A 22,966-nucleotide genomic window follows, 5' to 3' on the forward strand; every position below is an offset into this window, starting at 1 on the left:
AGTATCAGTTTAACCTGAGTTCCTCCTCTACCCTGTTATCTCAGGTGTGAACCAGTGTGAGCGGAAGGTGTCCAGGTGTCTTACAGTAGTATCAGTTTAACCTGAGTTCCTCCTCTACCCTGTTATCTCAGGTGTGAACCACTGTGAGCGGAAGGTGTCCAGGTGTCTTACAGTAGTATCAGTTTAACCTGAGTTCCTCCTCTACCCTGTTATCTCAGGTGTGAACCACTGTGAGCGGAAGGTGTCCAGGTGTCTTACAGTAGTATCAGTTTAACCTGAGTTCCTCCTCTACCCTGTTATCTCAGGTGTGAACCACTGTGAGCGGAAGGTGTCCAGGTGTCTTACAGTAGTATCAGTTTAACCTGAGTTCCTCCTCTACCCTGTTATCTCAGGTGTGAACCACTGTGAGCGGAAGGTGTCCAGGTGTCTTACAGTAGTATCAGTTTAACCTGAGTTCCTCCTCTACCCTGTTATCTCAGGTGTGAACCACTGTGAGCGGAAGGTGTCCAGGTGTCTTACAGTAGTATCAGTTTAACCTGAGTTCCTCCTCTACCCTGTTATCTCAGGTGTGAACCAGTGTGAGTGGAAGGTGTCCAGGTGTGCGGGTTTGAAGAACCTGACCCTGGGTGACCTGCTGATGGTGATGAAGAGTCTTCCAGGGGTCCGGGCTCACGAGGAAGACATCAGGGCCGTGGTCTCCTCATGCCGCTCCCAGCAGTACCTCCTGCAGCTCCTACACCTTTGGAAGAACCAGAACAAGGACCTGGACATCAATAAGGTATTGCTCCGCCACCACCATGCACATTGACACGCCTGCCTTAATCTAGACAAATTATGACTGTGGACATTCCTCATGTTTCCTTTTCATAACGGATTATTTTCTGGTCTCCGTACCAACAACAAGATAAGAGTCTCCAATTAGAAGTGTGCTGGGTTTCCCATTTTTAATTGCCTTAGTTTTGGTGAAAGGACCACAATGGAGAAGAAGGAGTAACTTACTTTATCGCTTTGTGTTCTCCTTGGTAGTTAAAACAATATCGTTTGTATATGTATTCGTTTAAATGGTCAAATAAACCTAATCTATGAATCAATCAATTCTAGGGTCTGGCTCACAGCCTGAGCAGGCTCCGGCAACAGGGGGCTCCACGCCCGCTCCTCAGGAGCATCAAGAAGATCAACCGGATCATCTCCACCTCCTCCATACACAAGATGTACGAGAAGATGTTCCTCAACATGATCGAGGACGGGACCTGCTTCAACACCTAACCCTACAACCAATAGGAGAAAGGGGGCGGTTCTAAGGGGGGCAGATCTGGGTTTCAAACACTTAAAGAATCTATCATTTGTTAGAGTCTGCCTGGAGGGTCAGATGGATGGGGTTTGCCATTTTGAGATGTTTCTATTGGTTTATTGATCCAGACAAGCTCAAACAGGGTCAGATAAAGGTTGTAAATTCATGTTTAAAGTATTTGCAACCCAGGTCTGATGGGGTGGATCCTAACGTCCACTTAACGTCAAATTTTCACTTGGTCTCCTATTGATATCAATGCATGACTAAGTGAAAATTCTATTTAAATGGAAATTAGGATTAGTCCTAACTGTGTGAAAAGCAGGGTTGGGGTCAATTTAGTTGAAATTCAATTCATGAGGATATTTTTTGCTTCTGTTTGTGAATTGAATTTGAATTCACTTGCTGAATTGACTGAATTAAAATTGGAATTGATTCCAACCTTAGCGAAAAGAGAAAACTATTTAAAATGTGTATATAGTCTGATGTTTTCAAGGTGAGGTAGAGGGGTGATAGGGAAGGGGGGTTGTCTTGCTTTTTCACTGTTTTAAAAGGAGGAGATTTATTTCATAATGAAATGTTTCCTCCTGTGTGCATTCCAAATGGAACCCTACTACTTATATAGTGCACTACTTTTGACCAGGGCCCATTGGGTTGTAGTGCACTACTTTTGACCAGGGCCCATTGGGTAGTAGTGCACTATATAGGGAATAGGGTGCCATTTGGGATTCCTCCCCCCTGCTGTTATGTGTGGACTGCTGACATGCAAAGCTCTATTGAAACTGTCAAAACATTTTAAACATTGTCAGCTTTTATGAATGTACAAAGGAGTGCAATTTGTTTTATTTAAATGTCATTTTTCTTACCAAATTTGTTGTAAAAGCTTATTTTTATCTCTATATTAAAAAACTGGATTCTGAATGCTGCAGGTTTGAATGTTGTTAGCTGAAGGGATGTTTTTGTAAATCGTTTTTGTATAAAAAGGTATGGATCTTTATCTGGGATTTTTTTGGTTTGACGGCCCTTTTCAAGCCCTTACATTTGTGAACATTATGTCGAATTATCTGATTAAAATCCATTTGATAAAATTGTTGTATGGCTTTTAAAATGATAAGTGTTGTATTTTGATTTCCCCTCACATGAGTGTGAATGTTGAGGCCTGGTGTCGTTACTGTCCTGCAGTAACCTGTGCCTGACGGAATGTCCATGGTTTCTGATACATACCACTCCTCCTATTGACTCAGTCTTGTTACGGGCATTTCAGCCTCCTAAAAATGAGCTTATTAAGAAACAGGAAATTGCTTCCTCAGTACACTTACTCTGTAAGGACGTGGTGTTCCTTTCTTGGAAATATAATGTTATGTGAAGGTTCAGTGTAAAGCTGACATGTCCACACTGTCCTGTTCTATGAAATTACTTGACTCATCTTTACTCTCCTGCAAAATGAGTATGTGAAAGTTATTCATCCTGTCTCCTGGAAGGTTATTCACTGTGTCATTCTGTCTCCTGGAAGGTTATCCACTGTGTCATTCTGTCTCCTGGAAGGTTATTCACTGTGTCATTCTGTCTCCTGGAAGGTTATTCACTGTGTCATTCTGTCTCCTGGAAGGTTATTCACTGTGTCATTCTGTCTCCTGGAAGGTTATTCACTGTGTCATTGGAAGGTGTCTCCTGGAAGGTTATTCACTGAGTCATTCTGTCTCCTGGAAGGTTATTCACTGTGTCATTCTGTCTCCTGGAAGGTTATTCACTGTGTCATTCTGTCTCCTGGAAGGTTATTCACTGTGTCATTCTGTCTCCTGGAAGGTTATTCACTGTGTCATTCTGTCTCCTGGAAGGTTATTCACTGTGTCATTCTGTCCCCCTTGGAAGGTTATTCACTGTGTCATTCTGTCTCCTGGAAGGTTATTCACTGTGTCATTCTGTCTCCTGGAAGGTTATTCACTGTGTCATTCTGTCTCCTGGAAGGTTATTCACTGTGTCATCCTGTCTCCTGGAAGGTTATTCACTGTGTCATTCTGTCTCCTGGAAGGTTATTCACTGTGTCATCCTGTCTCCTGGAAGGTTATTCACTGTGTCATTCTGTCTCCTGGAAGGTTATTCACTGTGTCATTCTGTCTCCTGGAAGGTTATTCACTGTGTCATTCTGTCTTCCTGGAAGGTTATTCACTGCGTCATACTGTCTCCTGGAAGGTTATTCACTGTGTCATTCTGTCTCCTGGAAGGTTATTCACTGTGTCATTCTGTCTCCTGGAAGGTTATTCACTGTGTCATTCTGTCTCCTGGAAGGTTATTCACTGTGTCATTCTGTCTCCTGGAAGGTTATTCACTGTGTCATTCTGTCTCCTGGAAGGTTATTCACTGTGTCATTCTGTCTCCTGGAAGGTTATTCACTGTGTCATTCTGTCTCCTGGAAGGTTATTCACTGCGTCATTCTGTCTCCTGGAAGGTTATTCACTGTGTCATTCTGTCTCCTGGAAGGTTATTCACTGTGTCATTCTGTCTCCTGGAAGGTTATTCACTGTGTCATTCTGTCTCCCCTGGAAGGTTATTCACTGTGTCATTCTGTCTCCCTTGGAAGGTTATTCACTGTGTCATTCTGTCTCCTGGAAGGTTATTCACTGTGTCATTCTGTCTCCCTTGGAAGGTTATTCACTGTGTCATTCTGTCTCCTGGAAGGTTATTCACTGTGTCATTCTGTCTCCTGGAAGGTTATTCACTGTGTCATTCTGTCTCCTGGAAGGTTATTCACTGTGTCATTCTGTCTCCTGGAAGGTTATTCACTGTGTCATTCTGTCTTCCTTCGAAGGCTATTCACTGTGTCATTCTGTCTCCTGGAAGGTTATTCACTGTGTCATTCTGTCTCCTGGAAGGTTATTCACTGTGTCATTCTGTCTCCTGGAAGGTTATTCACTGTGTCATTGTCTCCTGGAAGGTTATTCACTGTGTCATTCTGTCTCCTGGAAGGTTATTCACTGTGTCATTCTGTCTCCTGGAAGGTTATTCACTGTGTCATTCTGTCTCCTGGAAGGTTATTCACTGTGTCATTCAGTCTCCTGGAAGGTTATTCACTGTGTCATTCTGTCTCCCTTGGAAGGTTATTCACTGTGTCATTCTGTCTCCTGGAAGGTTATTCACTGTGTCATTCTGTCTCCTGGAAGGTTATTCACTGCGTCATTCTGTCTCCTGGAAGGTTATTCACTGTGTCATTCTGTCTCCTGGAAGGTTATTCACTGTGTCATTCTGTCTCCTGGAAGGTTATTCACTGTGTCATTCTGTCTCCCCTGGAAGGTTATTCACTGTGTCATTCTGTCTCCCTTGGAAGGTTATTCACTGTGTCATCCTGTCTCCTGGAAGGTTATTCACTGTGTCATTCTGTCTCCCTTCGAAGGTTATTCACTGTGTCATTCTGTCTCCTGGAAGGTTATTCACTGTGTCATTCTGTCTCCTGGAAGGTTATTCACTGTGTCATTCTGTCTCCTGGAAGGTTATTCACTGTGTCATTCTGTCTCCTGGAAGGTTATTCACTGTGTCATTCTGTCTTCCTTCGAAGGCTATTCACTGTGTCATTCTGTCTCCTGGAAGGTTATTCACTGTGTCATTCTGTCTCCTGGAAGGTTATTCACTGTGTCATTCTGTCTCCTGGAAGGTTATTCACTGTGTCATTCTGTCTCCTGGAAGGTTATTCACTGTGTCATTCTGTCTCCTGGAAGGTTATTCACTGTGTCATTCTGTCTCCTGGAAGGTTATTCACTGTGTCATTCTGTCTCCTGGAAGGTTATTCACTGTGTCATTCTGTCTCCTGGAAGGTTATTCACTGCGTCATTCTGTCTCCTGGAAGGTTATTCACTGTGTCATTCTGTCTCCTGGAAGGTTATTCACTGTGTCATTCTGTCTCCTGGAAGGTTATTCACTGTGTCATTCTGTCTCCCTGGAAGGTTATTCACTGTGTCATTCTGTCTCCCTGGAAGGTTATTCACTGCGTCATTCTGTCTCCTGGAAGGTTATTCACTGTGTCATTCTGTCTCCCTGGAAGGTTATTCACTGTGTCATTCTGTCTCCTGGAAGGTTATTCACTGTGTCATTCTGTCTCCCCTGGAAGGTTATTCACTGTGTCATTCTGTCTCCCTTGGAAGGTTATTCACTGTGTCATTCTGTCTCCTGGAAGGTTATTCACTGCGTCATTCTGTCTCCCTGGAAGGTTATTCACTGTGTCATTCTGTCTCCTGGAAGGTTATTCACTGTGTCATTCTGTCTCCTGGAAGGTTATTCACTGTGTCATTCTGTCTCCCCTGGAAGGTTATTCACTGTGTCATTCTGTCTCCCTTGGAAGGTTATTCACTGTGTCATCCTGTCTCCTGGAAGGTTATTCACTGTGTCATTCTGTCTCCTGGAAGGTTATTCACTGTGTCATTCTGTCTCCTGGAAGGTTATTCACTGTGTCATTGTCTCCTGGAAGGTTATTCACTGTGTCATTCTGTCTCCTGGAAGGTTATTCACTGTGTCATTCTGTCTCCTGGAAGGTTATTCACTGTGTCATTCTGTCTCCTGGAAGGTTATTCACTGTCTCACCTCCACTAGTGTGGTCCCAGATCTGTTTGTGATGTCTTCTAGGGTCATTGTCTCATTTTCAGGCCATTTTTTTCTCACCTTGCTCCTCTGTACCAGATGAGACTACATTTAACATTTACATTTAAGTCATTTAGCAGACGCTCTTATCCAGAGCGACTTACAAATTGGTGCATTCACCTATTGGTGCATTCACCAGGCCAGAGGTGGATGAGCGCAGTGCCCTCGTTTGGGTGTAGGGACTGATCAGAGCCTGAAGGTACGGAGATGCCGTTCCCCTCACAGCTCCGTAGGCAAGCACCATGGTATGGTCTTGTAGCGGATGCGAGCTTCAACTGGAAGCCAGTGGAGAGAGCGGAGGAACGGGGTGACGTGAGAGAACTTGGGAAGGTTGAACACCAGACGGGCTGCGGCGTTCTGGATGAGTTGTAGGGGTTTAATGGCACAGGCAGGGAGCCCAGCCAACAGCGAGTTGCAGTAATCCAGACGGGAGATGACAAGTTGTAACCAGATCAGACTAGTTATGACTATACTAGTCTCATCTGGTTACAACTAGTCTAATCTGGTTACAACTAGTCTAATCTGGTTACAACTAGTCAGATCTGGTTACAACTAGTTTGATATGGTTACAACTAGTCTCATCTGGTTACAACTAGTCTGATCTGGTTACAACTAGTCTGATCTGGTTACAACTAGTCTGATCTGGTTATAACTAGTCTGATCTGGTTACAACTAGTCTGATCTGGTTACAACTAGTCTGATCTGGTTACAACTAGTCTGATCTGGTTATAACTAGTCTGATCTGGTTACAACTAGTCTGATCTGGTTACAACTAGTCTGATCTGGTTACAACTAGTCTGATCTGGTTACAACTAGTCTGATCTGGTTACAACTAGTCTGATCTGGTTACAACTAGTCTGATCTGGTTACAACTAGTCTGATCTGGTTACAACTAGTCTGATCTGGTTACAACTAGTCTGATCTGGTTATAACTAGTCTGATCTGGTTACAACTAGTCTGGTCCTTGTTGGTTTGTGTTAGATCTAGAACTAGATCTGGGACCAGGTTAGACTCTGGTCAGCTGACCTTTAAAGACTGTTCTGCTGTGGTCTACATGAGGACCCAGCAGCCCTTCCACATTTTACCTTTAGGAAGTAGTGGTGACCTTTACAGATCTTTTTATAAACATGTTTGGTTGTCATGGGAAGTAAGAGTGAGAATGTGTGTGTGTGTGTGTGTGTGTGAGAGAGAGAAAATGTGGGTTTTGATATGATGTTATATGTCACATATACATGGTTAGCAGATGTTAATGCGAGTGTAGCGAAATGCTTGTGCTTCTAGTTCCGACCATGCAGTAATATCTAACAAGTAATCTAACCTAACAATTTCACAACAACTACCTACAAGTGTAAAGGAATGAATAAGAATATGTACATAAAAATATATGAATGAGTGATGGCCGAAAGGCATAGGCAAGATGCAGTAGATGGTATAGAGTACAGTATATACATATGAGATAAGTAATGTAGGGTATGTAAACATGATATAAAGTGGCTAGAGTTGAGTCAGTATGTTGGCAGCAGCCACTCAATGTTAGTGATGGCTGTTTAACAGTCTGATGGCCTTGAGATAGAAGCTGTTTTTCAGTCTCTCTGTTCCAGCTTTGATGCACCTGTACTGACCTCGCCTTCTGGATGGTAGCGGGGTGAACAGGAAGTGGCTCGGGTGGTTGTTGTCCTTGATGATATTTTGATGTGGGTGTGATGATGTGTGTGTGACAGAGCCAGACAGATGGATCTAAAGTATCCTAATTTATTGTTAATTAAAGATCTTTAATAATGGCCTAGTGGGATACAAATGATATCAGCATTAGTATGAATCACCACCTCTTCTTCTATTGCCAAAGGAACAAATGCATGACTGCAAAGGTTAACACATCTCAAATCAAATGTTATTTGTCACATGCGCCGAATACAACAGGTGTAGACCTTACAGTGAAATGCGTACTTACAAGCCCTTAACCAACAATGCAGTTTTAAGAAAAATAAGTGTTAAGTAAAAATTAGATAAGTACAAAAATTATAATAACTAAAATGAATTAAAGAGTAGCAGTAAAATAGCAGTAGCAAGGCTATACACAGGGGGTACCGGTACAGAGTCAATGTGGAGGCTATATACAGGGGGTACCGGTACAGAGTCAATGTGGAGGGGCACCGGTTTGTCGAGGTAATTGAGGTAATATGTACATGTAGGTAGAGTTAAAGTGACTATGCATAGATCATAAACAAAGAGTAGTAGCAGTGTAAAAGGGGGGGGGCAATGCAAATAGTCCGGGTAGCCATTTGATTAGCTGTTCAGGAGTCTTATGGCTTGTGGGTAGAAGCTGTTAAGAAGCTTTTTGGACCTAGACTTGGCGCTCCGGTACCGCTTGCTGTGTGGTAGCAGAGAGAACAGTCTATGACTAGGGTGACTGGAGTCCTTGACCATTTTTAGGGCCTTCCTCTGACACCGCCTGGTATAGATGTCCTGAATGGCAGGGAGCTCGGCCCCAGTGATGTACTGGGCCGTACACACGACCCTCTGTAGTGCCTTGCGGTCGGAGGCCGAGCAGTTGCCATACCAGGCAGTGATGCAACCAGTCAGGATGCTCTCGATGGTGCAGCTGTATAACTTTTTGAGGATCTGAGGACCCAGGCCAAATCTTTTCAGTATCCTGAGGGGGAATAGTTGTTGTCTTGCCCTCTTCACGTGTTATGACTAACTGGGGACACCAGGTGTGTTATGACTAACTGGGGACACCAGGCGTGTTATGACTAACTGGGGACACCAGGTGTGTTATGACTAACTGGGGACACCAGGTGTGTTATGACTAACTGGGGACACCAGGTGTGTTATGACTAACTGGGGACACCAGGCGTGTTATGACTAACTGGGGACACCAGGCGTGTTATGACTAACTGGGGACACCAGGCGTGTTATGACTAACTGGGGACACCAGGCGTGTTATGACTAACTGGGGACACCAGGCGTGTTATGACTAACTGGGGACACCAGGTGTGTTATGACTAACTGGGGACACCAGGTGTGTTATGACTAACTGGGGACACCAGGTGTGTTATGACTAACTGGGGACACCAGGCGTGTTATGACTAACTGGGGACACCAGGCGTGTTATGACTAACTGGGGACACCAGGCGTGTTATGACTAACTGGGGACACCAGGCGTGTTATGACTAACTGGGGACACCAGGCGTGTTATGAATAACTGGGGACACCAGGCGTGTTATGACTAACTGGGGACACCAGGCGTGTTATGACTAACTGGGGACACCAGGCGTGTTATGACTAACTGGGGACACCAGGCGTGTTATGACTAACTGGGGACACCAGGCGTGTTATGACTAACTGGGGACACCAGGCGTGTTATGACTAACTGGGGACACCAGGCGTGTTATGACTAACTGGGGACACCAGGTGTGTTATGACTAATTGGGGACACCAGGCGTGTTATGACTAATTGGGGACACCAGGCGTGTTATGACTAACTGGGGACACCAGGCGTGTTATGACTAACTGGGGACACCAGGCGTGTTATGACTAACTGGGGACACCAGGCGTGTTATGACTAACTGGGGACACCAGGCGTGTTATGACTAACTGGGGACACCAGGCGTGTTATGACTAACTGGGGACACCAGGTGTGTTATGACTAACTGGGGACACCAGGTGTGTTATGACTAACTGGGGACACCAGGCGTGTTATGACTAACTGGGGACACCAGGTGTGTTATGACTAACTGGGGACACCAGGCGTGTTATGACTAACTGGGGACACCAGGCGTGTTATGAAGGTGTTAAAATATGATCGAATAGAGGATATGTCTCCATCCCTGACTGACTGCTCCCCTTCCTCTTTCTAGTCCACGGTTGACGATATAGGACGATGGAAATGACTCCTCCCCTTCCTCTTTCTAGTCCAGGTTGAGGATAAAGGGCAGAGAGAAGGATACATTATCAAGTCCTTTTACAGCTGGACAAGAGACAACAACATGGTGAGTCACACTTCTGATGATGGGATAATGACACATACTGTCACAGAGTTACACTACAAGGATCTTCCTTTTTAATACATTATTTATATATTGCAACATTTTAAAGTTCAATATTTCCGTATATTGTACAATGTGAATGTGATGCTGTGACAACAATATTATGTTGCCATGACAAAAAGCTGTTTGTAATAATTAGTCAATTTTACAATAATGTTGTGTAATTAATTGGTAGTCCCTTAACCCACAGTTGAAACCTTTATATCAATCAAATGTATTTAATAAAGCCCTTTTTACATTGTCACAACGTGCTCTAAACAAAGTGCATTATTTTCTTATATTTACAGTTGTTCCCAATCCTCGTAGTGCTGGCGTCGGTTGATCTCAGCTGTAGCGCAATGAAAGAGGTTCTTCAAAGTCAGACCCCCACCACCTACCAGCACCTGGATCCCACCACGGGCCAGTTACTCACCTGTAATCGCTGTCCACCTGGCCATCACATGTCTGCGCACTGCACCGCAGCCACACAGACCGTGTGTACACCATGTCCATCAAGCCACTACACTCAGTACTGGAACTACCTGCACAAGTGCCTGTACTGCGGCACGTTCTGTGGGGAGCACCAGGTGGTCAAGGAGGAATGCTCGGTTCTCAATGACAGGGTGTGTGAGTGCAAAGAAGGATATTACTGGGACTCCGATTTCTGTATCAGACACACGGAGTGTCCTTCTGGCTACGGGGTGAAACGGAGAGGTAAGAAACAGAATGGACAAATATATCACCATTTCCTTCTTTGCGCAATCGCGTTATTTTGCAGATAGATAGAATAACGGTTTATAACGGTTTATAACGGACAAATAGTAATATACATTTGTTCAAAAATGTCAAATGCCCCCACAGGTACGACGGAGACGGACACAGAGTGTGAAAAATGCCCTCACGGTTCCTTCTCCTATAGCTCTTCTTCGCGCGCGCTGTGCGTAAATCACACCGATTGCGCGTCACTGGGACAGAAGACTGTCCTCAGGGGTACGTGTTGGCATGACAACCTCTGCGCCCTTTCCTGTGAAGAACTGAAAGATGGAGGTGGGTATCACATTATCGACAAGATCTTGATATTGACTTGTGTTTTTAGTTGTGGTGTGTTTCAAACCCAAATACTGAAACAGAATTGGTGCTCTATATTTTATTTATTGCAGGTTTTTATGAAATGTAATGAAAGTAATATTAGTATATTTTTGCATTACGTTGGTATTATACATTAGTATTACGTTAGTGTTACTGACAGTCAAATCAAAATGTTTTCCTCGTTCGCAGGTGAGTTTAAACTACTCAGAACTTTCCTTCCTGACTTCTTCGCTCATCACAAGATGAGAGTGGTGAAGCTGAGGAAGCTGGTCAGGAGGTTGATGGCCAGTGAAGAGCAGCAGGAGGACCAGGTTAGAGAGACCGACCTAGATATTGTGTGTGTATGTACTGATAGATGCTACTGAATGTAATGTCATATATGAACATATAAATGATAAATGCAGACCTAGAATAGTAGGTCTCGGTCTTGTTTTCCTCCGATTTGAGTCAGTACAGACTTAGTTACATTTCTCTTGTTTTACATTGATGTAGTTCTGTCAGTAAGCTGTTCTTGTCTATTCATGTTCTGTATTAAATCATGGTTTACGTGGCCTGTGGGCCCCAGGAAGAGTCTTTGCTGCTATGGCAACAACTAATGGGGATCCTAATTAAATACCAAATGACCAACACACACACAGTAGAGGTTTACGTTTAACCTGGCCTTTAATCAATGATTTCACTATTGTGTTCTTTCATTATTCTCTTGTATTGCCTTCTGTTCTTGTATATCTCCTTCATTTTATTATTTGAAAATGTGCCTCAATTTGAAATGCAATTTAAATCAAGTTGAATTTCATTTGATTTGACCAGGAGCACCAGCAGCACCCACCCAGCAGCCTCTCCCAGTCCGCCCAGAGAGGCCTCCTGCTGGGCCAGGTGAAGGACTGGATCAGGGAGGCCTCAGAGGAAGACCTGAGGAGTCTCCCTGAAATACTGAGGAAGACCCATCAGAGTGTGATGGCAGAGAGACTAGAGAGGAAGATGAGGGAGTTACAGGAAGCCTCTGATTGTAACTCCGTTAGAAACGGGGTGACCTCATCACCTCACTGTGACGTAGAAGAGGTTTCTCAATCTGAATAACTCACGGATTGGATACAATACCATATAGCCTACAGTGATCATCAATATACTACTGTAAACCACTGTGCTGTATGCTGTATGCCTGTGTGTTCACTGGTTATCAGCTCACTGCCAAAATACTGATCAGTTATGGTTGTACAATGTGTCTGCTTTGTCCTGGTCAAATAATGAAACATTAAGGTCAGTCCTCAGGGAACCAGATGGTCCTTTTTCCTACTAAAGCCATGACACCACCTTCATACTGTCATTGTCCTCTTATCTAATACTGCACACAGTGGTTCTACCTTCATACTGTCATTGTCCTCTTATCTAATACTGCACACAGTGGTTCTACCTTCATACTGTCATTGTCCTCTTATCTAATACTGCACACAGTGGTTCTACCTTCATACTGTCATTGTCCTCTTATCTAATACTGCACACAGTGGTTCTACCTTCATACTGTCATTGTCCTCTTATCTAATACGGCACACAGTGGTTCTACCTTCATACTGTCATTGTCCTCTTATCTAATACTGCACACAGTGGTTCTACCTTCATACTGTCATTGTCCTCTTATCTAATACTGCACACAGTGGTTCTACCTTCATACTGTCATTGTCCTCTTATCTAATACTGCACACAGTGGTTCTACCTTCATACTGTCATTGTCCTCTTATCTAATACTGCACACAGTGGTTCTACCTTCATACTGTCATTGTCCTCTTATCTAATACGGCACACAGTGGTTCTACCTTCATACTGTCATTGTCCTCTTATCTAATACTGCACACAGTGGTTCTACCTTCATACTGTCATTGTCCTCTTATCTAATACTGCACACAGTGGTTCTACCTTCATACTGTCATTGTCCTCTTATCTAATACTGCACACAGTGGTTCTACCTTCATACTGTCATTGTCCTCTTATCTAATACGGCACACAGTGGTTCTACCTTCATACTGTCATTGTCCTCTTATCTAATACTGCACACAGTGGTTCTACCTTCATACTGTCATTGTCCTCTTATCTAATACTGCACACAGTGGTTCTACCTTCATACTGTCATTGTCCTCTTATCTAATACTGCACACAGTGGTTCTACCTTCATACTGTCATTGTCCTCTTATCTAATACTGCACACAGTGGTTCTACCTTCATACTGTCATTGTCCTCTTATCTAATACGGCACACAGTGGTTCTACCTTCATACTGTCATTGTCCTCTTATCTAATACTGCACACAGTGGTTCTAGCTTCATACTGTCAATGTCCTCTTATCTAATACTGCACACAGTGGTTCTACCTTCATACTGTCATTGTCCTCTTATCTAATACTGCACACAGTGGTTCTACCTTCATACTGTCATTGTCCTCTTATCTAATACGGCACACAGTGGTTCTACCTTCATACTGTCATTGTCCTCTTATCTAATACGGCACACAGTGGTTCTACCTTCATACTGTCATTGTCCTCTTATCTAATACTGCACACAGTGGTTCTACCTTCATACTGTCATTGTCCTCTTATCTAATACTGCACACAGTGGTTCTACCTTCATACTGTCATTGTCCTCTTATCTAATACTGCACACAGTGGTTCTACCTTCATACTGTCATTGTCCTCTTATCTAATACTGCACACAGTGGTTCTAGCTTCATACTGTCATTGTCCTCTTATCTAATACTGCACACAGTGGTTCTAGCTTCATACTGTCATTGTCCTCTTATCTAATACTGCACACAGTGGTTCTACCTTCATACTGTCATTGTCCTCTTATCTAATACTGCACACAGTGGTTCTACCTTCATACTGTCATTGTCCTCTTATCTAATACTGCACACAGTGGTTCTACCTTCATACTGTCATTGTCTTCTTATCTAATACTGCACACAGTGGTTCTACCTTCATACTGTCATTGTCCTCTTATCTAATACTGCACACAGTGGTTCTTGTGTTAACAGAGAATTTTATGATTTCAACTGACAGTTATGTGAATCATTTTAGTCAACAACAAGTAGTAAACGTTTATGCACACACAACAAGGATATATATCAATATATATATATATATATATATATATCAGAGATATAAATCAACAAGGAGTCACCTCTTATCTCTCTTCCCCCAAACCTCCCCATGCCTCCTGTCAACAGATATACTGTAAAACATGATTAGTCAACGGATATACTGTTAAACATGATTTTTATTTATTACATTTTACCTTTATTTAACTAGGCAGGTCAGTTAAGAACAAATTCTTATTTTAAATGACAGCCTAGGAACAGTGGGTTAACTGCCTTGTTTAGGAGCAGAACGACAGATTTTTACCTTGTTAGCTGATTTGAACTTGCAACCTTTCGATTACTAGTCCAACGCTCTAACCACTAGGCTACCCTGCCGTCCCAATTTGTCAACAAGTAGTCAAGTCTTTCTACACTCGTAACGAGGTGACCCCCCTTAAACATTTCTCTCCATCGAACACCCTAACCTTCACCATGCAATATGTCAGCAACAGGCTAGCTAGCGTGATTCATGTCTGTTCTTCTTCACAAGGCTCCTCTACAGTTGAGGTGCCACACCGGGGTAAAGTTAGTGTGGTGGGTTGTGTTTATGTCCAACATACTATAACCAGGGTAAAGGTGACATAGAAATGGATTTACTAGAACGGGGAAAGCCCCTCTGACCATAGCAATTTGACTGGAATTTAACTCATGGGGTCAGTCAATATGGCCGACTATTTATTTCTATAGGGGGAGATGGTGAGGTCCCAGTGTCTGACTGCTGAAGACAACCAGGTCAGGCCACCGTCATGTCTGGTTCCTGGGTCTCAAATGTTCCTCAAATGAGCTACTTTGAACCAATAAAGTGTGTGTGTGTGTGTGTGTGTGTGTGTGTGTGTGTGTGTGTGTGTGTGTGTGTGTGTGTGTGTGTGTGTGTGTGTGTGTGTGTGTGTGTGTGTGTGTGTGTGAACTAATAGGGTCCGCTGATGGAGGTGAGGTGACTACTCAACCGAACGTTTGAAACCTCAAACAGAGAAGCCACTAAACCGTGCTTTCATTCTTCACCAAGCAGCAGAACACATTAGGGATGGAAGGGGAGCAGACAAACCACAATGTAAAAAAGTTAAATGTTTTAACTGGAAATGGTGGAGAGAAAGAAAAATGATGGTAAATGAAGGTCCAGTCATCTGTCTCTTTAAAAATCAAGATTTAGGTCTTTTAGATAATTGTGTTTGTCTGTGTCCCAGACCTGCAGTCTTAAGTGATTTTCATCCTGTTTGTCATACATCTTTAGCCCAGAACTTCACAATTTCTAGTAAGTAATCAATGTAAAAACAAAATGTGGGACATAAAACAACTAAAATTGTCACAAATTGCTTCTAAATCTATTCATGAGTGTCTGAAATAGACTTCTCTGAAATAGTCCAAACAACCCCAGGCTGTCATTGACCACTGTCTGTACAATTAGAATTTCAGGGAGAGAGAACAGAACAGAACTGAAACAATTATTTTAACTTCAGGACTTTCCCCAGGAAACGAACCGATCAGAAACCCCCGGGGGATGTTGTCCAGGGATGTCTCCCAAATGGAACCCTATTCCATATATATTGCACTACTTTTGACCAGAGTCCTATAGGGCCCTGATGAAAAGTAGTGCACTATATAGGGAATATGGTTCCATTTGAGATGTAGCCCAAACCTCTACATGTTAAGGAGCATTCTGACATGGTTGTTTTGTTTTGAACATCCCACATTTGTTCTTTCTCTGGCTATTTCTGCTTCATTCCACCATGACACACAATGGGTATCCTTTCTCTCTCTCTCTCTCTCTCTCTCTCTCTCTTTCTTTCTTTCTTTCTTTCTTTCTTTCTTTCTTTCTTTCTTTCTCTCTCTCTCTCTCTCTCCCCCTCTCTCGCTCTCTCTCTCTCTTTGTCCCCCTCTCTCGCTCTCTGTCTCTCTCTTTCTCCCCCTCTCTCTCTCTCTCTCTCTCTCTCTCTCTCTCCCCTCTCTCTCTCTCTCTCTCTCTCTCTCTCTCTCTCTCTCTCTCTCTCTCTCTCTCTCTCATTCTCTCTCTCTCTCTCTCTCCCCCTCTCTCGCTCTCTCTCTCTTTGTCCCCCCCTCTCTCGCTCTCTGTCTCTCTCTTTCTCCCCCCCTCTCGATCTCTCTCTCTCTTGTGCTCTCTCTCTCTTTCTTTCTTTCGTTCTTTCTCAGAAGCTGGAGGTTGGAACACTCTGAATGTTCCAAATCGGTCCCAAACACGGTCACCCGAATTTCCACGTTTTTTTGTTGTTGCATTTTATTTTTGTGAAAGTGTGACTGTGTTTCTGTCTGACCACAATGCCTGGAAAACACATATTTTTCCTTCTGGAATAAACACGCAGATTACATCCTAAATGACACTCTATTTCTTATATAGTACACTACTGTTGACCAAGCCCCATAAGGCTCTCATTAAAAGTAGTGCACTATATAGGGAATAGGGTGCGATGTGGGATACACAAACACAGCACACTTGGTTAAACTAGACACAATAAGCTCAGTTCCAGTTTAGCTTTAAGGGATCATACACTTCATGTCTTCTGCTGTGAGCAGATCCAATGACAGAGTAGCAGATAAATAGCACCTGCATGATTATAGCCTGTGGTATTCTGAGAAAGACAGTTAACCTGTGAGCACACAGCATGGCAGATAGTGTTACCATCTTCTGGTTCTAAGGGGTCAGTGTTGATATCAACAAAGCCAAAACAATGATTCTCAACCTTATACCGAGTGAGGTTGTCATGAGTGTTGGGTGCCCAACATAGATATCTTGGGTTTGTTATGGGTGTGCCCAGTACCCCCAGTCCACCTGTAATCTGAACCCTGCTATCAACACAACTAATGTACTGTAACCGAAATGGAACGTCTTGGAGAAAACACCAAATAGCTCCTTTCTCACTAGTTTTAAATGAGCACGACAATCTCTCACCACTCAAGAATAAGGAACCCTCCCTCATCCCAGATGATGCTGGGCACAATTAGCCCAGCGTCGTCTGGGGTTTGGCCGGGTAGGCCCGGGGTAGGCCGTCATTGTAAATAAGAATTTGTTCTAAACCTGTCTGGGCGAGGTGGGACGCTTGCCAGTGGAATTGCGTGGCGCGAAATACAAATACCTCAAAAATGCTATAACTTCAATTTCTCAAACATATGACTATTTTACACCATTTTAAAGACAAGTCTCTCGTTAATCTAACCACATTGTCCAATTTCAAAAAGGCTTTACAGCGAAAGCAAAACATTAGATTATGTCAGGAGAGTACCCTGCCAAAAATAATCACACAGCCATTTTCAAAGCAAGCATATGTCACAAAAACCAAAACCACAGCTAAATGCAGCACTAACCTTTGATGATCTTCATCAGATGACACTCCTAGGACATTATGTTATACAATACATGCATGTTTTGTTCAATCAAGTTCATATTTATATCAAAAAACAGCTTTTTACATTAGCATGTGATGTTCAGAACTAGCATACCCACCGAAAACTTCCGGTGAATTTACTAAATTACTCATGATAAACGTTCACAAAAAACATAACAATTATTTTAAGAATTATAGATACAGAACTCCTTCACGCAATCGTGGTGTCAGATTTTAAAATAGCTTTTCGGCGAAAGCACATTTTGCAATATTCTGAGTACATAGCTCGGCCATCACGGCTAGCTATTTTGACACCCACCAAGTTTGGGGCTCAACAAATTCAGAATTACTATTAGAAAAATTGGATTACCTTTGCTATTCTTCGTCAGAATGCACTCCCAGGACTTCTACTACAACAACAAATGTTGTTTTGGTTCCAAATAATCCATAGTTATATTCAAATAGCTCCGTTTTGTTCGTGCGTTCAGGTCACTAGCCGAAGGCTGACGCGCGAGCGCATTTCGTGACAAAAAAATTCAAAATATTCCATTACCGTACTTCGAAGCATGTCAAACGCTGTTTAAAATCAATTTTTATGCGATTTTTCTCGTAAAATAGCGATAATATTCCAACCAGGCGACGTTGTATTCATTCAAAGGCTGAAAGAAAAAATGGAGAAATCTCGTGAACGCGCCTCTCAGTCTCACTGTCCCCAGGCTGACCACTGACAAATTCTCCTGCTGTTCTTCGCCCAGAGACAGCAGACACCCCATTCCACTTTCTGGCGCCTTCTGAGAGCCAATGGAAGCCTTAGAATATGTCACGTTACAGCACAGATGCTGTATTTTCGATAGAGATGCAACAGAAGGACAACAAATTGTCAGACAGGGCACTTCCTGTATGGAATCTTTTCAGGTTTTGGCCTACCATATGAGTTCTGTTATACTCACAGACACCATTCAAACAGTTTTAGAAACTTTAGAGTGTTTTCTATCCAAATCTACTAATTATATGCATATTCTCATTTCTGGGCAAGAGTAGTAACCAGTTTAAATCAGGTACGTTTTTTATCCGGCCGTGTAAATACTGCCACCTAGCCCCAACAGGTTAACTGACTTGCCTATTTTTAAAAATCTGCTCAAAGATTCTGATGTGGGACTCCTGATCAAAATCAAATCAAATCAAATCAAATTGATTTTTATATAGCCCTTCGTACATCAGCTGATATCTCAAAGTGCTGTACAGAAACCCAGCCTAAAACCCCAAACAGCAAGCAAAGCATGTGAAAGAAGCACGGTGGCTAGGAAAAACTCCCTAGGAAAAACTCCCTAGAAAGGCCAAAAACCTAGGAAGAAACCTAGAGAGGAACCAGGCTATGAGGGGTGGCCAGTCCTCTTCTGGCTGTGCAGGGTGGATATTATAACAGAACATGGTCAAGATGTTAAAATGTTAAAATGTTCATAAATGACCAGCATGGTCAAATAATAATAATCATAGTAGTTGTCGAGGGTGCAACAAGCACGTCCGGTGAACAGGTCAGGGTTCCATAGCCGCAGGCAGAACAGTTGAAACTGGAGCAGCAGCACGGCCAGGTGGACTGGGGACAGCAAGGAGTCATCATACCAGGTAGTCCTGAGGCATGGTTCTAGGGCTCAGGTCCTCCGAGAGAAAGACAGAAAGAGAGAAAGAGAGAATTAGAGAGAGCATATTTAAATTCACACAGGACACCGGATAAACCTGTCACTTTACTGCCATCTATTGGCAGGATTAAGTAATCATTTGTTATAATTTCCCATTTATTTTCTTGACCAGACAGGGTCAACACTTTAGGGTCAATCTAACCTCATCCCAAGACTAATTGCGGATAGCAATGGGAGGAAGTGTCTGGTAAACGAGATTAGGATGAATCCATATTACAAACAACGTAAACAGGATGTGCTGACTGTCCTGTGGTAATAACTCAGTGATTTAAGATTCAAGTCAAGGTGTTGTGGTGTGATGAACTTTATGCTCCATCCTGAACACTGCATCACAAAGTCCTAATGGAGAAATGCAGTCCAGACTGTCAGTAGTGAAAGTATGTGTTTATGGTCTCTGTGCAAACTGCCTCTACACTTTATAAGAGGTTTCAATGGCTCAGGACCTATTCAACTGAGGAGAAGCACTGATCCTCAACATCACCTCTGCCTCTTCCTCATCCCCTCCTCCCCCATCTCCACCACCACCATCCTCTTCCTCCTTCTCTTCCTCCTCCACCACCAACATCCTCTTCCTCCTCCACCACCAACATCCTCTTCCTTCTCCTCTTCCTCCTCCACCACCAACATCCTCTTCCTCATCCCCTCCTCCCCCATCTCCACCACCACCATCCTCTTCCTCCTCCTCTTCCTCCTCCACCACCAACATTATCTTCCTCATCCCCTCCTCCCCCATCTCCACCACCACCATCCTCTTCCTCCTCCACCACCACCATCCTCTTCCTCCTCCTCTTTCTCCACCACCACCACCATCCTCTTCCTCCTTCTGTTCCTCCTCCACCACCAACATCCTCTTCCTCCTCCTCTTCCTCCCCCTCCTCCACCACCATCATCCTCTTCCTCCTCCTCTTTCTCCTCCACCACCAACATCCTCTTCCTCATCCTCCTCCTTCTCCACCACCACCATCCTCTTCCTCCTCCTCCACCACCAACATCCTCTTCCTCATCCTATTCCTCCTCCACCACCATCATCCTCTTCCTCCTCCTCTTTCTCCTCCACCACCAACATCCTCTTCCTCATCCTCCTCCTTCTCCACCACCACCATCCTCTTCCTCCTCCTCCACCACCAACATCCTCTTCCTCATCCTCTTCCTCCTCCACCACCACCATCCTCTTCCTCCTCCTCTTCCTCCTCCACCACCACCATCCTCTTCCTCATCCCCTCCTCCCCCATCTCCACCACCACCATCCTCTTCCTCCTCCTCTTCCTCCCCCCTCCTCCACCACCACCATCCTCTTCCTCCTCCTCTTCCTCCCCCCTCCTCCACCACCACCATCCTCTTCCTCCTCCTCTTCCTTCTCCTCCACCACCACCATCCTCATCTTCATCCTCTTCCTCCTCCACCACCACCATCCTCTTCCTCCTCCTCTTCCTCCTCCACCACCACCATCCTCTTCCTCCTCCTCTTCCTCCTCCACCACCACCATCCTCTTCCTCCTCCTCTTCCTCCTCCACCACCAACATCCTCTTCCTCTTCCTCATCCTCTTCCTCCTCCACCACCACCATCCTCTTCCTCCTCCTCTTCCTCCTCCACCACCACCATCCTCTTCCTCATCTCCTCCTCCCCCCCATCTCCACCACCACCATCCTCTTCCTCCTCCTCTTCCTCCTCCACCACCACCATCCTCTTCCTCATCCCCTCCTCCCCCATCTCCACCACCACCATCCTCTTCCTCCTCCTCTTCCTCCCCCCCTCCTCCACCACCACCATCCTCTTCCTCCTCCTCTTCCTCCCCCCTCCTCCACCACCACCATCCTCTTCCTCCTCCTCTTCCTTCTCCTCCACCACCACCATCCTCATCTTCATAATCATCAAATGCCTCCTCATCTTCCTCCTCCTCCTTCTCTTCTTCCTCATCTTCCTCCTCCTCCTCCTCATCATCATTGCTAGGCCAACCCTCCACTCCACTTCCACTTACCCCTTTATTCCTATAGCAGGTAATGTAAGGCAGGTAGCCTTGTGCTTAAGAGTGTTGGGCCAGTAACTGAAAGGTCACTGGTTCGAATCCCCGAGCCAAATATGTAAAAAAATCTGTCAATATGCCCTTGAGCAAGGCACTTCAACCTTATAATACAACAGTAATACACACTACAGCATGTAGCTTCACACAGCGCCAGCAGATGTCCTCTTCTCCTCGCTGCTGCGCTCCTTGACCCGTCTAGCCAGCCAGCCAGCCAGCCAGCCACAGCGGCCCGGGCATCGCAGGAGAGGAGGGGCTGGCGCATCACGGTCTGTAACGTACTACGAGGGCTCTGTGTGAGGGTGTGTGATTCTTCCGGTGGCCGTTCATTCTCGCGAGGTGAGCCCTAATGGTGTCATCTGCTAGCCGTTAATCAGTGGATTCTCTGAGGAAATCTGTTATTTTTAAATGTAGGATTTTCCTATCCTGAGTTTTAGAAGCGGACAGGAAACGGAGGGATATGCGCCTGGATCCATCTTACCGAAAAGGCGACGGGAGGGAAACATGTAACCGAGCGTTCGGAGCGGCACCTGACACCTTCTTTTATTATTTGAAGTATTGACACACAGTATTTTCGTGTTTTCCGTTGGATATTATCGTCGACCCAAGACTGCAAAAATGAGCGAGGAAGTATCAGAGGTCCCCAAAGAACTGCTCGGTAAGAAACGTGAACACCGGTTTGTTACGGTAGCGACTAACAGTTAGCTGTTAAAGGCTACCGCTGTTTCTTCCATTGTATTGTGTTCTAGAGAAACCCACGGGCTTGTAATGATGGCTTTACTGTGTGGCAAATAGTAGCTTCATTATGTTGTTACTGATATTTCAATCACAACCAGCCAACAAAGAAACGCTATATTCTGTGAATTCCGTTGTTAGACTATCATTTAACATTAACCAGACTGGCTGGGTTTAGCGACATTAAATGGTATAATAACTGAAACATCGTTTAGATAGAGAGGCATCCCAGTGTAGTCTCAGTGAGATTGTCTTTCATCCCGTTTAAATCGTGTCTTTATCCCACTAAATCATTCTCCCGTTGTATTGTGTTCCAGTATTATTAAACCCGTGAGTATATTTCTAACCGTTTGGAAACCTCAGGCATAGCCGATTGTAGCTTCAGACGGTCTTTTGGTGTTTACTTCGGTAATCACCTAGTAAAAGGTAGAATGTCTGAGCTAATGTCACCGAGGTGTAATATCAGTCAGACAACTCAAGTGGTTGAAACCTCATGGTCCACGTGTGTGTCTGTTCCCTAGCTACTACATTACATAGACCTACACCTGCTTGTTGTCTAGGAGAGGAAAGACAAGTCATTATACAGTATAAAGCATGGTGTGTGTTCATGTTATTAGTCCCTAGCTACTACATTACATAGACCTACACCTGCTTGTTGTCTAGGAGAGGAAAGGACAAGTCATTATACAGTATAAAGCATGGTGTGTGTTCATGTTATTAGTCCCTAGCTACTACATTACATAGACCTACACCTGCTTGTTGTCTAGGAGAGGAAAGACAAGTCATTATACAGTATAAAGCATGGTGTGTGTTCATGTTATTAGTCCCTAGCTACTACATTACATAGACCTACACCTGCTTGTTGTCTAGGAGAGGAAAGACAAGTCATTATACAGTATAAAGCATGGTGTGTGTTCATGTTATTAGTCCCTAGCTACTACATTACATAGACCTACACCTGCTTGTTGTCTAGGAGAGGAAAGACAAGTCATTATACAGTATAAAGCATGGTG

The 22,966-nt window shown here is 44.0% G+C and overlaps 3 protein-coding genes across 7 annotated transcripts in view; all 3 read left to right on the forward strand.

The window, feature by feature from the left end:
• LOC106606133 (tumor necrosis factor receptor superfamily member 11B) overlaps positions 1 to 2,376 on the forward strand; it is a 37,806-nt gene extending 35,430 nt beyond the window's left edge. Inside the window, exons 5-6 of the mRNA XM_045719312.1 lie at positions 567 to 778; positions 1,102 to 2,376. Of these exons, the coding sequence (XP_045575268.1) occupies positions 567 to 778; positions 1,102 to 1,266 (377 nt within the window). The 3' untranslated portion in view covers positions 1,267 to 2,376. The remainder of the gene's footprint in view (positions 1 to 566; positions 779 to 1,101) is intronic.
• A 7,429-nt stretch (positions 2,377 to 9,805) lies between these two features.
• Positions 9,806 to 12,351, forward strand: LOC106598140 (tumor necrosis factor receptor superfamily member 11B). The gene is made up of 5 exons (XM_014189272.2): positions 9,806 to 9,909; positions 10,254 to 10,659; positions 10,807 to 10,992; positions 11,224 to 11,345; positions 11,845 to 12,351. Exons 1-5 carry the CDS (start codon positions 9,907 to 9,909, stop codon positions 12,112 to 12,114), a joined length of 987 nt encoding a protein of 328 aa, XP_014044747.1. The 5' UTR covers positions 9,806 to 9,906; the 3' UTR covers positions 12,115 to 12,351.
• Positions 12,352 to 21,495: 9,144 nt separating this feature from the next.
• LOC106598556 (F-actin-uncapping protein LRRC16A) overlaps positions 21,496 to 22,966 on the forward strand; it is a 294,757-nt gene continuing 293,286 nt past the window's right edge. For 3 of the 5 annotated variants that reach the window (XM_045719317.1, XM_045719314.1, XM_045719318.1), the window contains exon 1: positions 21,496 to 21,876. In XM_045719317.1, coding sequence (XP_045575273.1) covers positions 21,837 to 21,876 — 40 coding nt within the window. In that variant the 5' untranslated portion in view covers positions 21,496 to 21,836. The remainder of the gene's footprint in view (positions 21,877 to 22,966) is intronic. The other 2 variants (XM_045719313.1, XM_045719316.1) reach the window with 1 other exon arrangement.

Source organism: Salmo salar, chromosome ssa05 (assembly GCF_905237065.1).
Source record: "Salmo salar chromosome ssa05, Ssal_v3.1, whole genome shotgun sequence".
NCBI classification, from domain to species: Eukaryota; Metazoa; Chordata; class Actinopteri; order Salmoniformes; family Salmonidae; genus Salmo; species Salmo salar.

Coding starts and splice junctions, on each gene's coding strand:
- LOC106598140 (XM_014189272.2), top strand. Junction 10,660..10,806: donor CTACGGGGTGAAACGGAGAG/GTAAGAAACAGA, acceptor ATGCCCCCACAG/GTACGACGGAGACGGACACA. Junction 10,993..11,223: donor TGAAGAACTGAAAGATGGAG/GTGGGTATCACA, acceptor CCTCGTTCGCAG/GTGAGTTTAAACTACTCAGA.